Raw genomic sequence first — 13,555 nt, 5'->3', positions numbered from 1 at the left:
CAAAAAAACCCAACCCAGCCCCTGCGGCATTCAGAATTAATGCACGGAATTAGCTCCTGACCAATTAACTCAAAAAACCCCTCCTGGTCCTAATGCAAAAGGCAGCAGCTTCTCAAAGAGGCGGGCACGCATCACGGTGATCTCCGCGTAGCGTGCTGAGCTAAATTGACTTGCTAAATAATATCCGTGTACTCAAGGATGAAAGAAGTTAATGGCTGGGAGGGTTGTGGTGGTGTTGTTGTGTGGTTCTTGTTTGTGTTTTTTAATGAAGAGCCTCACGGTGGTCGTTTAATGAGGGGAAGGAGCTGGCTGAGTCTTACGGGGGGGTTTGCAGCATCCGTTTCCCTCTACGAGTGACTCTGGAGAGAGCTGCGTTGCTGCCTGCAGTGTTTCGCCTTTCTCAGAAGCGCAGGAGCTTTGACATCAGTTGGCAGTGATGAGACCTCCTCTTCTGACGTGGATTTGGATGTATCCCCTGGGATGCCTGGGAACGGCAGCTCTGTCTCTTCCCCTTCGTAGCAGCAAGCCAGGCTAGGGCTGCACATCTTGCACTGCTCTCTGTCCTGGCGACAGAAACCGTCCCCACCTCCCCGAGCGCCTGTCCTGTGCCTGGCTTTGATGCCATTTTAAATGGTGGACACCCACGGTGTGGGTCCACCTGCGTGTTGATGGGGCTGGGGCGAGCGGAGGTCCGCCTCGAGGGGAGGACCGAGCAGTGCCAGCAATCCTGCTCCGTGCTTGCAGACCTCGCAGCGACGTCCCTGCTGTCGGGCTGGTACGACATTAGCGGTGACTCTGAGGAGTGCTGAGAGAAGCCTTCGCCCGACCACGAGGGAGCGGGAGGCTTAGCAGAACATGTGTAATTAATCCTGAGTTGTGCTAATAGTTAATCTTGGGTACTTCGTTAAAGCCTGGAGGGGGCTTTACCTGTAGTGGCACCTTTGCGCAGGGGTTGGTACGCAGAGAGGCAGGGGATGCGCGAGGGGCTGGAGCTGGGGCATGGGGCTGAAGCGGAGCTAAAGCCCTGTCGCCGTGGAAGGGTCAGCCCGAGGGGTTTCTCATCTCTCCTGCCCCATGTAACCTCCTGAAGCAGCAAAGCTGTGCTTCGCTGTAGACTGGGGCTCAGTTTGTCCTCTCCCATCCCAGGTATCTCTTGCTGAGCTTGCAGCAGGGCAGGCATGGGCATCGGTGTGGGTTTGGGGATATTTTGCTCCAGCAATGTGAAATGTTGAGTCAGCTTCTTGTTTATTTTTCTTTGGCATGCCCTCTCCTTTCACAGCTCAGAGCTGTAGCTGCTCCCACCCAGCACAGCCTTCACGGAGCAAAGGCTGGCGCCCATCAGTTATTCAGCATGGAATAACCTCTCTCATGGTTTGTTTTTTGTCTCTTCAAATTTCTGAGCTGGTTTTTCTACATGTATTGATCATTGGCAAGGGATCACTGGAAGGTCTGTGTGCATACGCTTCAGCCGGTAGTTATCTGAGAGCTGTTCATTATTAGCATCTGTATTGATTGCAATGCAGCAGTGCCCGGAGGCGGTGGTCAGGATTGGGTCTGAAATGCTGAGGATCAGGCAATCGAGGAGGAAAAGTAAGTCCCTGCTCCAAAAAGCTGGTGATGGAGGACTGGGTGTGAACACAGGTCGGGAGTGTGACCGTGTTGTGCTGGGCACCGCTCTGTGCCAGGGGGCTCCAACGGGGAGAGCAGCAGATGCCAAGCGGTGAATAGCAGGGGTGTTAAATGGTTCTTCCTCCGGTCTGGGGGACCGGTGCTAGTCTGGAGTGAAGCCAGGGAGCTCTGGGGATCTGCAGGCTTGCTCCCTGACTCGGCTAGGCACTGTCCAAATGCCCCGTGAGGTCTGAGACTGGTGCTGCCGAGCTCAGCCCTGGTTTTCCAGGGCTAGCTTATCTAGCTTATCTTTTGCCCACTGTAGACGTTAGAGCTGTGAATTCCACCGCTGTGTCCTACCAGAGGCTAGTTTTTCTCCTGTAGTCGAACTAAGTGCAGGTGTTTGTCCTCTTTTGCATTTCCCGGTGAATTTGTGAGCTGTTTCTGATCCGTCTTGACAGGCAAGGGGTGAAACACGGGATTATCTGGGAGCTGGTGTGAAGTGTCGCTGGGCATGTGCAGCTCCCTGGGGAGGACAGCGAGGCGCCGAGCTGGAGCAGGGAGTCGGGAACTGTTTCCCATCGGAGGGTTGTGCTGGGTGGGCAGGGGCGGCGGAGGGAGCCGGCAGCGTTTTGAGCACTGCCTTGAAGCAGGGAGGGCGGAAAGATCCCAAATCTGAATGCAAACACTTCATTCTTACTGCAGGCTCCTTATGCTGCTTCGGTAGCCAAAATGTGCTTTCAGGGAAGCAGGAATCCAGGCCGGGGTGCGTGCGTGTGTGTGTGTGTGTGTGGCTTGGTAGGGGAGGAGTGGGAAGTGCCTGGAAGACCTGAGCTGGGTTGTTAATGAGGCAGCTTAGGAGCAGATGTTGGAAAATTACAAGCGGCTCCTTCGGAGCATTGGCTGTGCCGGTGCAAAAGCCGCAATAAGCCGAGCCTCCTTCCTCCCCAGCCGCAGGCGGTGAGGGGTGCGCTCAGCCTTTCCCCCAGGAGAAGGGGCACAACGGGCGCTGCGGGGACCTCCAGCTCCTACCCCTGCCCTTCAGCCATGGAAGTGGTCACGTCGACATCTCCAGCTGCTTTTGCGGGGCTAAGGGAGAGGCTCCGGGACACGGGGGTGCGGTGCTGTGAGCTGCTGGAGTGGCAGGGACTACTGATCTCAGCGACGCCGAAAGGTGCTTTTTGCAGTGCCCCCCTTGAGATTAAGTGCTCATACGGCAGGACAGAAAGTCGAAGAAAACAGGATTTGATGCCTCGTGGGGTCAGGGCTTTACAAAGTGTTCTCAGAGCTTAATTGCTCCAGTGTCAAGTTCGTGACTCCTAATACTGGCCCTGGCAAGGCACTTCACGTTCAGCACGTGCTCGTACCCCGTGCTGGCAGCCCTCTTCCCTGCTGAGCGGCAGCTGTGACCAGCGTGTGCTTTGGGCAGCAAGCCGCTCTCCGTGTGCCGGGGCTGGCACCACGGCGGGGCCGGCACCGCAGCGGGACAAGGCTCAGCTCCCGCTGCCGCCGCTCTCCTCTCATTGCCGGGCACGTACTTAATTATAGCTGCTGTTTTCCTGCACTTTCCGCAGTCACCGAGGTGTACTCAGGCTGCAAAAAGGGCTGTTCAAATGGAAACATGATGTCCACACGAAGGCATTTCCAGTTATTTTCTGGCAGATAAAAGCTATCCTTCTGTCTTGCGTCTGTTTACGTAAAAACTTGTGCAATGCCCCGGCTCCAGCCTTCACCTTTCCTCGCCAGTTGGCAAATACAGTCCTGACATTGTGCAGGTGAGCCAGGAATTGCTCGTGGGAATAGCCAGTGACCGGTCGCCCGCGGTCCTGATGGAGCTGTGTGCTGTGGCTGTGGGATTTATCAGCTCCACAGCGTGGGGAGGAAACCTCAGCCTTTACTGCAGCATCAGATGTTCCCGTTACTTGAGGCTGAGTGTTTCTGTAAGCTGTTAGGTTTACCGGGTTGTTCTTTTTCTGGCCAGGCTTTGATGTTCCTGCTGGGACACAGTTGCGTACGGATGCTGCAGGCTTTGGAAAGGCTGGATGTTTGGTTACTGGTCTCGGTGGGAGCTGAAGATGATGCCCCTGATTGTGGGTACTCGACTGCTGCAAACCCTTGCAAAGACAGAGGCGATGAAGACTTAACCAAGGGGTTACACGAGTGCTGGCCGCACCGCTGCGCGTCCGAGCTTTGCTGGATTCTCCAGTCCGTTGTTTAATCAGGACGTGTTTCCAGCAGACGTACCTTAGGTGGTGGGGTAGGCAGGGGTCTGGGATGTTAGTGGGTACAAATCGGCTTTGCTCTAGTGGTGTCTGTGAAGATTTGGCTAAAACTGTCCCTTCATTTTGAGCTGCTGGAGCAGTTGGGACAGCAGGGGACAGCCCGTCTGTCCGAGGGTCTGTCTGAGGGTCTGCCCAGGCGCTGCGAGCACACAAGTGCTCAGCTTCTGCTGCTTCCCGGGGGAGCCCAAGTATTTATTTCCCTTTCCTGGGAAGTTTCTTCATGATTTGCTGAATTGCTGAGTGGAAAGAGCTGCTTGCTCTGGCACCCTCCTGTGCTTCCCCAGGGTCTGACTCTGCCTGGCTGGGAGGGCAGTGGACCCCATTACTTCCCCGGCTTCTCCTCCCCTATTCAGCCGGGGACAGCCGTGTAGCTCCGCAATTAAAAGCCGGGTACATCGAAATGAGACTGCCAGAGCTGCGCCCTTTGATTGCAGCAGCTTCCCGGTGCCTCCGAGGAGGCGGCTCGGAGCTTTGCTGGTGGCAGCCACGTGAGGAGCTGGGCTGAGCCGCCCTGCTGTGGCAAGGAGCGGCGGGGAGGGATTTCTTCCACCTTTGAGGGCTTCATTTTGTAGGAGAGGAAGGTGCATAAATTAGCAGGAATTACCGAGCTGTTAAATTGCGTTCCTTCATGAAATATGTTTATTTTGTAGCCAAATGACGACTCGCTCACTGGCTTCTTTGCCATTGCAGAAACCTCTGCTTTGTCAAATAAAGGTTGTCATAACCTTATTAATTGCTGGGAGATTTATATAGGTCAGAGGAGGGTACGCCTGGCGCGTGGGGAGGGTTGATCCTCCCTGAAGGGGCAGAGCCCCTCTCAGCTGGCGAGGCTGGGGATGGAGGCTTCAGCATACCCAGACCTGGTCCAGCCGGGAGCCCCTGCATCAAACCCTCCGGCCCCGCAGGACTGTTGACTTCCCATTTCTGGAGGCTTTCAATACCCTTATAAGATGCAAAGCACCCAGCAGTCCTTACTCCTCATGGCTTACCTTTGCAGCCCAGAAAAAATGCCGTCCTGGGGACCTCCCTGCCCGGACCCGCTGGAGCTGCTGCTGCTCAGACGAACAGCAAAACCTCGGCATTAGCTGTCTTCTGGGGACGTGCTGCAAAGGTTTCCAGCAAGTGCTGCGTCCTGCCATGACAGGAAAATGGGGTTTTGTTGAACCTTGGAAATAAATAAATTGATTGCTGAACCTCACCCCCCAGATGGGTAGGGCTGCGTCACGTGGGATCGATGATGGGCCAGAGAAACGGTCCAGATGCACGTTGCAAAAGGAAAACCATTGCAGGTGGCTTAAAGAGCATGCTGTAATTGCTTGAAAAACCTCACTTTTGAGGTCATCGTGTCCCTTCTAGCAGGAGGGAGAGCTGGGAGCAGAGGCCAGGCAGTGGGGTGTTCATCTCATGGGCTCCGATTTGCACTTTAATTTGCTCATGACAGGCTCGTTGCAGACCCCTGGGAGCTGCCCAGGCTCAGCTCCGGCACCTTTCATCCCCCGGATAACGGCCCTGTGCTTGCTGGGCTCTTGTAGACAGGGAGAAGCCGAGGGAGCAGAAAGGACAGAAGCCCTTCTCCATTTCCCTGCTGCAGTCTGCCTTGCTGATGACAGCAGATGCGGGCAGAGAAGATGCAATTAAATATAAGATAAGATATCAGCCCAGCCTGCCAGTAGATGCCCATGAGATCCATTTAGTGCTGGACTTTTCAGCCCCAGGAGTGATAACGTGGAAGGAAACGTTGGGTTAATTTGAAAGTAGGTCAATGGGATGTAAAGATAACCCCGCAGTCATCTGATTTCAGAGAGCCTGCACCGCGCTCGGGAAGGGAATGCATCCCTTGGTTGATTAAAGTACCTATAAGGAGAAAATAGGAGGACAAGAAGCTGCTGTAGCTTTATTCTGGAGTAGGCACAGCTGGTGGAGGCAGCTGGCGGAGAGGCGAGCTAGGCGCTTGCATCCGCTTGGATTGAAGCCGCTTCGGCTGCTCTCTCCCGAAGGGGAGCGAGGGCTGAGCCAACGCGCTAATCCTGGATGTTGGGGTGGGACAAGCCACCAGGTCACCTGCCGGGGCTCCGGAGCTGCTGAGCCCGGGCACGAGCTGGCGGCCGTCCGTGGCTGGCCTGGGAGGGGAGGCTTCTCCAGGAGCTGGGATCGAGCGGTTTTCGAAAACAAATCTCGTGGCTGCACTGGCTGAGAAGAAGGCATTTGCGCTCATCAATTTTATTTGCGTAATTTCAAGCGCCATTAATAGTACATGGCATGAGGAAAAATCAGGAAATTTCGCTCCAACCATGAGTGAAATTGGGTTTAGTAGAAAATTAGTTGACTTAACTGGCAGATGATGAAAGCTTGAATAAAGAATGTTTAAATAAGGAGGAATGAAAAAAAATCCCCCCCACCTCAGAGGTGCAGCCTGGATTTGCATGATTGGAATATTAAAATCAGTGTTTATCAAGTGTTTAGGAAGGATAAGGGGGGTAAATGAGAGAGATGCTCTGCTTCAAAGCCACCCGTCCTGCCTTTAGATCTATTCCTGCCTCGCAGCCTTGGTGCTGGAGCATAAATGGACGTGGCAAGTCCCGAACACCCGGAGAGGGGACGTGTGGCAGGTCGCGGTGACGGGGGGGGCGGGGCAGCCAGACCTGCTCTGCCTCACCAGTGGGAAGTTTTTTGGAGGCTTCAGTATGAGATACGCTAATTGCCATCTGCCGCAGCCCCTTGTCAAGCTTGGTTAGGGCTTTTTAAAATTACGGATGATTTTGTAACACAGTGGCTTGTGTGATGCCCACCAGCGAGAGGATGGGGTATGCTGGAAGAGAAGCATTGCGATTTGGGGATTTTTAGTTAAATACAAGGTTTATGGATCAGCTTTAGTCAAAATTCAGGGGTGGTTTGAGGAGCAGAGCGCGAGGTGCTGCCTGGCTTGGGGGGGTCAGCAGAGGTGTGCTCATCCTCCAGCAGCAAAGTGATCGTAGCTGTTGAATACACGTTCCTGATGACTGAGGAAAAAGCAGTACCTGTGCTAGCAAATGTGATATTTAGCACTGCATCTCTATAAAATCCTGGGGTTTTTTGCTGGCTTAAAGATTCCCCTTCTGGTTCACCCTCCCTGGGAGGGGTGGGTCTCCTTGTTGCCCTATTTATCGTACTGCGGTGGCTGTTGGAGGTGAGAGCCTTTCTATTCCTGCCGTCTTCCCAATCAACCATGTCGTGTAAAATTGTGCATAAAAGTGGTAAAACGGCCGCCTGTTTCCCCTGCGGCTGACCCGACCGGGCTGCCCTGAGCTGACACTTGTATTCCTTGTGACAAGAGCAATGAAGCAGCTGCAAATGCAGCTCCTCGCCTTAAATTGAAATTCTGTGTTTTCCCTGGCTTTGGTGAGCGATGTGGTTCCACGTTTACTTGCTCTCTGGAGTCACGGTCATAGTCAGGAGTTTGGGATGACCCTTCACCGGTCTCAGGTCGGGATGGGACTGGAAGAGGGATCTTGGTGCCCAACGCTCAAGGGCTTCAAGCCATATCAGAAGAAGAGCGAGATATGGCCAGGAGGAGACCCAAGAGCCCTTTATGGTAGCTATAATGGCCAACCAATTTCACTGGCTACATATGACCCTGCTGATGATGTTGGTGAAGACTAGTGAGAGATTGGAGAGCAAATGCTTGTGATAACTGTATATCTTGGCTGTTCCCTGGGTGGGAGAGCCACCAGTTTCCTCCGCCAACAGCCATGGGATCAATAGGTAAAATGGCTGTGTGTGGTCGTAGGTATGGGCAAGGGATGAGGACCTTATGGAAGTGCTCCCCAGAGGATAGACCTTTGGACTGCGGGTCCATTCGAGCTTCAGCTGAGCGACAGAGAAAGAGGCTGGAAAGAGGATTCTCGGGTTCAGAAGGGCAAATGCAGAGAAATTAAGAGAACCAGTAAGAGAGGTCACAGAGCGAAGGCTTCAAAGCCTGGGAATTGAAAACCTGGCTGGACTTTTTATTCCTAAGAAAAGGGAAAATACTTATAGGGATGGCTGGGATAAATTCCCATCTGCAAATAGGTGCTAGGAGTAAGCGAAGAGCCCAGAAGAAAACAAAGACAGACATTTTGGCAGGCAGGAGCTCAGGGTGAGATTTCACACTGTCTGAGCTCAGACTTGCAAAATAAAACATAAATTCCTCAGCCCTGTTAGAAGGACTGAGAACAAAACGGGTGACTGCGTGGTGGGAGTGGGGCAGAGCCCGAGTGGACCAAATCTGCTCAACGTTAAGGTTTTCCATGAGGATGTTGCTGTTGCTCTTTGGGTGTGAGTGGGGTTATGGGGGTGAGGATGAGGAGTTATTGTCTTTGGGAGGACAAAAAAAAACAAGAACATTGAAACTGAGGGGTGGATCATTTGTATTTCTGAGCAAACTGGCACTCAGAAATCACAAGTACATGTAACAAGGATTTTTGAGAAACCTGCTGAAGCTGGAAGATGTCACAGTTTTTTTTCTGAGAAGGAGGAGGAAACACGGTCCAGACGAGCAGATGGGCTGTCAGGCTGACATCAGTGGTACACTTAGTGGAACAGCTTTGGAGAGAGGGATTCTTCAGTTCACAGAGGTAACTGAAAATGGAAGGAGACATGCCGCAGGTCTACCAGCCTTGTATCATAGAATCATAGAATGGTTTGGGTTGGAAGGGACCTTAAAGATCGTCTATTTCCACCCCCCTGCCATGGGCAGGGACACCTTCCACTAGACCAGGTTGCTCAAAGCCCCATCCAACCCGGCTGTGAAAACTTCCAGGGAGGGGGCATCCACAGTTTCTCTGGGCAACCTGTTCCAGTGCCTCACCACCCTCATAGTGAAGAATTTCTTCCTTATATCTAATCTAAATCTACGCTCTTTCAGTTTAAAGCTATTACCCCTTGTCCTATCACTGTGGGCCCTTGTAAAAAGTCCCTCTCCAGCTTTCTTGTGAGCCCCCTTCAGGTACTGGAAGGCTGCTGTAAGGTCTCCCTGGAGCCTTCTCTTCTCCAGGCTGAACAACCCCAACTCTCTCAGCCTGTCTGCCTAGGAGAGGTGCTCCAGCCCTCTGATCATCTTTGTGGCCCTCCTCTGGACTTGCTCCAATAGGTCCATGTCCTTCTTAGGTTGGGGGCCCCAGAGCTGGATGCAGTGCTCCAGGTGGGGTCTCATAAGAGCGGAGTAGAGGGGGAGAATCCCCTCCCTTGCCCCACTGGCCACGCTTCTTTTGATGCAGCCCAGGATATGGTTGGCTTTCTGGGCTGCAAGCACACGTCGCCGGGTCATGTTGAGCTTCTCATCAACCAACACCCCCAAGTCCTTCTCCTCAGGGCTGCTCTCAATCCATTCTCCTCCCAGCCTGTATTTGTGCTCGGGATTGCCCTGACCCTTGTGTGGGACCTTGCACTTGGCCTTGTTGAACTTCATGAGGTTCTCACAAGCTCACCTCTCCAGCCTGTCAAGGTCCCTCTGGATGGCATCCCTTTCCTCCAACGTGTCGATCGCACCACACAGCTTGGTGTCGTCGGCAGACTTGCTGAGGGTGCACTCAATCCCACTGTCCATGTCAGCGACAAAGATGTTAAACAGCGCCGGTCCCAATACCGACCCCTGAGGAACACCCCTCGTCACTAGTCTCCACTTGGACATCGAGCCATTGACCACAACTCTTTGAGTGCAACCATCCAGCCAATTCCTTATCCACCGAGTGGTCCATCCGTTGAATCCATGTCTCTCCAATTTAGAGACAAGGATGTTATGCGGGACAGTGTCAAATGCTTTGCACAAGTCCAGGTAGATGATGTCACTTGCTCTTCCCTCATCCACCAATGCTGTAACCCTGTCACAGAGGGCCACCAAATTTGTCCGGCATGATTTGCCCTTAGTGAAGCCATGTTGGCTGTCACCAGTCACCTCCTTATTTTCCATGTGCCTTAGCGTAGTTTCCAGGAGGATCTGCTCCATGATCTTGCTGGGCGCAGAGGTGAGGCTGACTGGCCTGTACTTCCCTGGGTCTTCCTTTTTTCCCTTTTTAAAAATGGGGGTTATGTTTCCCCTTTTCCAGTCAGTGGGAACTTCACCAGACTGCCACGACTTCTCCAATACGATGGAGACCTGAGGACAGCTGAGTAAGCTGTTGTAAGGAACTGGCTGAAAACCCACTGAGCGAGACCCAGGGTCCGGCTGCCCTGGCTTTATTGAACTATTTCATAAATGGGACAAGAAGGCAGAAATACTAATGAAATGTGCACAACATCCAAGGACAGGCAGTGCCACCAGCATCGAAGAGAATCTGAGGGTGCTCAGGGATGTGGTGGGTACCTGTAAGGACTGGAGTAAGAGAAAGGATGCGTGGTGTTTGCACTGGGCGGGATATGGGACTGGGAACAGGGAGATTTAGGCTAAGCTAGGAGCCTTGCAGGCAGGGAGGAGGGGAAAGACGTGGCTCTGCAAGTCTGTCACTGTTGTCATTGCAATGAAAGCAAATGAAATCTGGTGTCTTTGACAAGAGAGGTCCAGGGGAATGTGTGTGTCGAATGAGACGTGGGTGAGCCCTGGCTGGGAATGCTGTGCAAAAGCCTCATCATCCATGTGTGAGGAGCAGGAACTCGGCTGCAGCATGTGCGAAGATGGGGAGGGAGCAGGACTTCCCAAAACCTCAGATTTTTGGCCCAAGAAACAAAGGCGGGGGAGAGGAGAACAATCTTCCTCCCCTCATCGACTGGGGAGCTGGCGATGGCCCCTGTTAAACACTGGGCAGGGAAATGACTGTCGGTGTTGCAGGGCTTTCGTGGTGCTGGGGGGCTGATCAGTCCCTCCTGCTTCTCCCCAGTCACTTAGGGGTGCCTCCAGGACGGGGAAACTGCCCCCTGACCAATCCTTTGCCTTTCGACCTGATTTACACCGACTACCACGGTCTCCAACAGATGAAGCAGCACATGGGGCTCTCCTTTAAGAAATACAGGTAAGCAAAGCCACTCCCTCTTACTCTCCATTTCGTTAATTAGCAAGCAAAGACTAATGTTAATGACCGCGAAGGACAGCCCCACGTCCAAGGAGTCGGACCCTTTGATTGCACCTTTGATTTTTGCCTGGCTCCACCAGCTGCTGCCCTGCTGTGTCCCCCGCTGCCACGGCACGAGGAAGTCTGCTCGCTCCGGAGCCTCACGTGTTTAAGATAAAACCTCGTTAGAAGAGACTGAATCGGGGGAAAAACCCCTGCGTGTGCCTGCGGTGCGTGTGCGCGTCCAAGTGCCGTGCCTGCAGCCCGCAGACAGGGGCGGCCGCGCCACAGAGGGCAGTGCGAGCCCTTTCTGTTTGCAAGAAGCAGAGCCCCATCCCTGGCTCCTTCGGCATCAAGACAAATGTCATCATCCCCTGGTACATCACCAGCCAGGAAAATATGCAATTTAATTTAGTGCTGATAGTCCTGCTATTTATTATGTTTTCTCCCATCTCCTCCACTACCCTACACAATTTTATTAGAGAGAAAAATGACAAGCGGTGTTATTGCTTTTATTATAAATGCATTTGCTCTCGCATTCAACTTGTTTTGCTCTTCCCTTGCTTGATGCTCCCCTTCTCTCCTTGGTCTTGTGCTGGTAATGCCTGCCTCAGCATTCCCGGGATATTGGGAAAAGCATTAACAAGTCTTCAGGAGATACATCATTCTCACCAGCATCAGGGAGATGAAAGCCCTGCAAGGGGAAATTGCTTGTTACAGAAGGAGCGGAGGGCTGGGAAGGGCTGCTTGGGATGTGCCTGCACCCTCTGCTCGGGGAGCAAAGGCACGAGCTGCCCGGGGACACCAGATGTCCCTGGCAGTGGGACTTTCTCGAACCGATATCCTCGAGGTGTGAGGCCCTGTCTCCTCTCCCAGGTGCCGCGTCCGGGTCATCGATACCTTTGGGACGGAGCCGGCTTACAACCATGAGGAGTATGCCACGCTGCGAGGCTACCGCACCAACTGGGGCTACTGGAACCTGCAGCCCACCCAGTTCATGACCATGTTCCGTAAGTGGGGGACGGGGGCACGGCGGGGCGGTTTCAGGGGCTCGCCTCCTGGAGGAGGTGATGCGTGAGCAATGCCGTCCTCCCTGGCTCCACTCCTGCTTCCCCCTGCCTGCCGCTGCCTGCAAGGAGCTCCGCAGTCTGCTTGGCCATCTCTCGGGCTATAGAAATGCGCTGGAGAGAGAGAGACCTGGCTCCTTCGTCCGTGATGGGTCATTGGCTCCAGCATAGCCAGAGCCAAACACAGGGCACAGCCAGGAGCTTCCAGCTCCTGGGAGGGGAAATGCCAGGCGGTTTTGGTTGCAAAGCCTGGTTTTATTCCAGCTGGGGCTTTAGGGGCAAGAGGCAGCTCAGGGGTTCAAACTTGCCTGTGGCGTGAAAAGGAGCTGTGCTTGTCTGCAAGGAGCCCGGTGACCTGTTGGGTGACTTAAATGTTGCTTTTTCCTGTCTGGGTAAAGCCCCTTTGGCAGCCTTAAAAATGCAGTACTTCTTAAAGAGTTGCTCGAGCGAGTTCCAAAGCCTGTATTTTATGAGCTGTTTGGATGGGGACTCATGCCGTTTTTCCTCAAAGCTCCAGCAAGGCTCTGGAGCTGGGCTCGTCTCAGCCCCATGCTCTGGTGGGGCTGCATCCTTAACCCTGATGAGGTCCCAGAAAACATCTGTCCAGCCACGTGTCTTCTCCCCTTGGTGTCCACAGCTCACACCCCTGACAACTCCTTCATGGGCTTCGTGTCGGAGGAACTCAACAAGACGGAGAGGCAATTCATCAAGTCCAACAAAGTGAGCAGCATGGCGGTGGTGTACGGGAAGGAGGCCAGCATCTGGAAGGTGGGTGTCCTCGGCGCTGCGGGGAGCAGCCGGGCGGGCAGGGGCAGTCGTAGGCAGAGCTGTGGGGTAGCAGCAGCCTCTGGCTCTTACCCCGAGCTTCGGAGGCACAGATCTCGGTGTGTTTGTAGAGAAGCATCCTTGTCCCATTCGTAGAGGGGAAGCTGAGGCTGCTGCAATGATGCGACACGTCCAGCGCCTCCAAGCAAACCAGGCAGAGGCTGGCGAGACCCCGTCCCCTGCTCTTTGCTCCAGGGCTGCTTCCTCCCAACACGCTGCCTAGACTGAGGATTTCATATCAATGATTTTATGTATTAATTACAATGATTGCCGTTAGGTGATCTCCCATGTTACGATGCGGATGGTCCGTCTCTGCTTTCACGTGCCCAGTGAAAGGGGGTTGCGCTGCCCTCCCACGCCCGTAACGCCCGGGGGAGAGGGGTGGGCAGCGGCGCGGGGGCTCTTGCTCCATCCCTGGTGGTGGCCGGTGCTGGTCCTTGCTGGGACCCCGCACTCGGCCACGTTTGGTGCATCCTGGCTGAGGCCACCTCTAGGCCAGTGGACGCAGGGTAAAACCCTTCGCTCTCTTCCCCCAGCCCCAAACTGCTCTGCCAGTGAGCAAAAAGACCAACAGTACCCCCAGCCCCCCAAAACATCTCCTCTGCATCTCCTGTGCGGCCAGGGGACGTGTGTACTTCCCGCTCTCTTATCCAGAGTTAGCCAGCTGCTTTTCCTTCCAGGGCTTAAAAAAAGGAGCTAATTCTCACTGTCACTTGATTTATTTCTATTTTTTTCCCTTTGCGCACCACCTGGGGCTGCTCCAGTTGCAGGT

At 53.9% G+C, this 13,555-nt stretch overlaps 1 protein-coding gene across 2 annotated transcripts in view; it reads left to right on the top strand.

Annotated features, from left to right (window-relative positions):
- The window catches only part of MGAT5B (alpha-1,6-mannosylglycoprotein 6-beta-N-acetylglucosaminyltransferase B), a 69,741-nt gene that overhangs the window by 41,648 nt on the left and 14,538 nt on the right, over nt 1-13,555 (top strand). For both annotated transcript variants that reach the window (XM_087750781.1, XM_087750780.1), the window contains exons 9-11: nt 10,721-10,852; nt 11,768-11,901; nt 12,596-12,726. In XM_087750781.1, coding sequence (XP_087606907.1) covers nt 10,721-10,852; nt 11,768-11,901; nt 12,596-12,726 — 397 coding nt within the window. The remainder of the gene's footprint in view (nt 1-10,720; nt 10,853-11,767; nt 11,902-12,595; nt 12,727-13,555) is intronic.

The sequence above is a fragment of the Nipponia nippon genome, unplaced genomic scaffold (genome assembly GCF_047370975.1).
Source record: "Nipponia nippon isolate SJK-2023a ecotype South Korea unplaced genomic scaffold, ASM4737097v1 scaffold_14, whole genome shotgun sequence".
Lineage (NCBI taxonomy): Eukaryota > Metazoa > Chordata > Aves > Pelecaniformes > Threskiornithidae > Nipponia > Nipponia nippon.
This window is presented reverse-complemented; position numbering and strand designations above follow the sequence as displayed.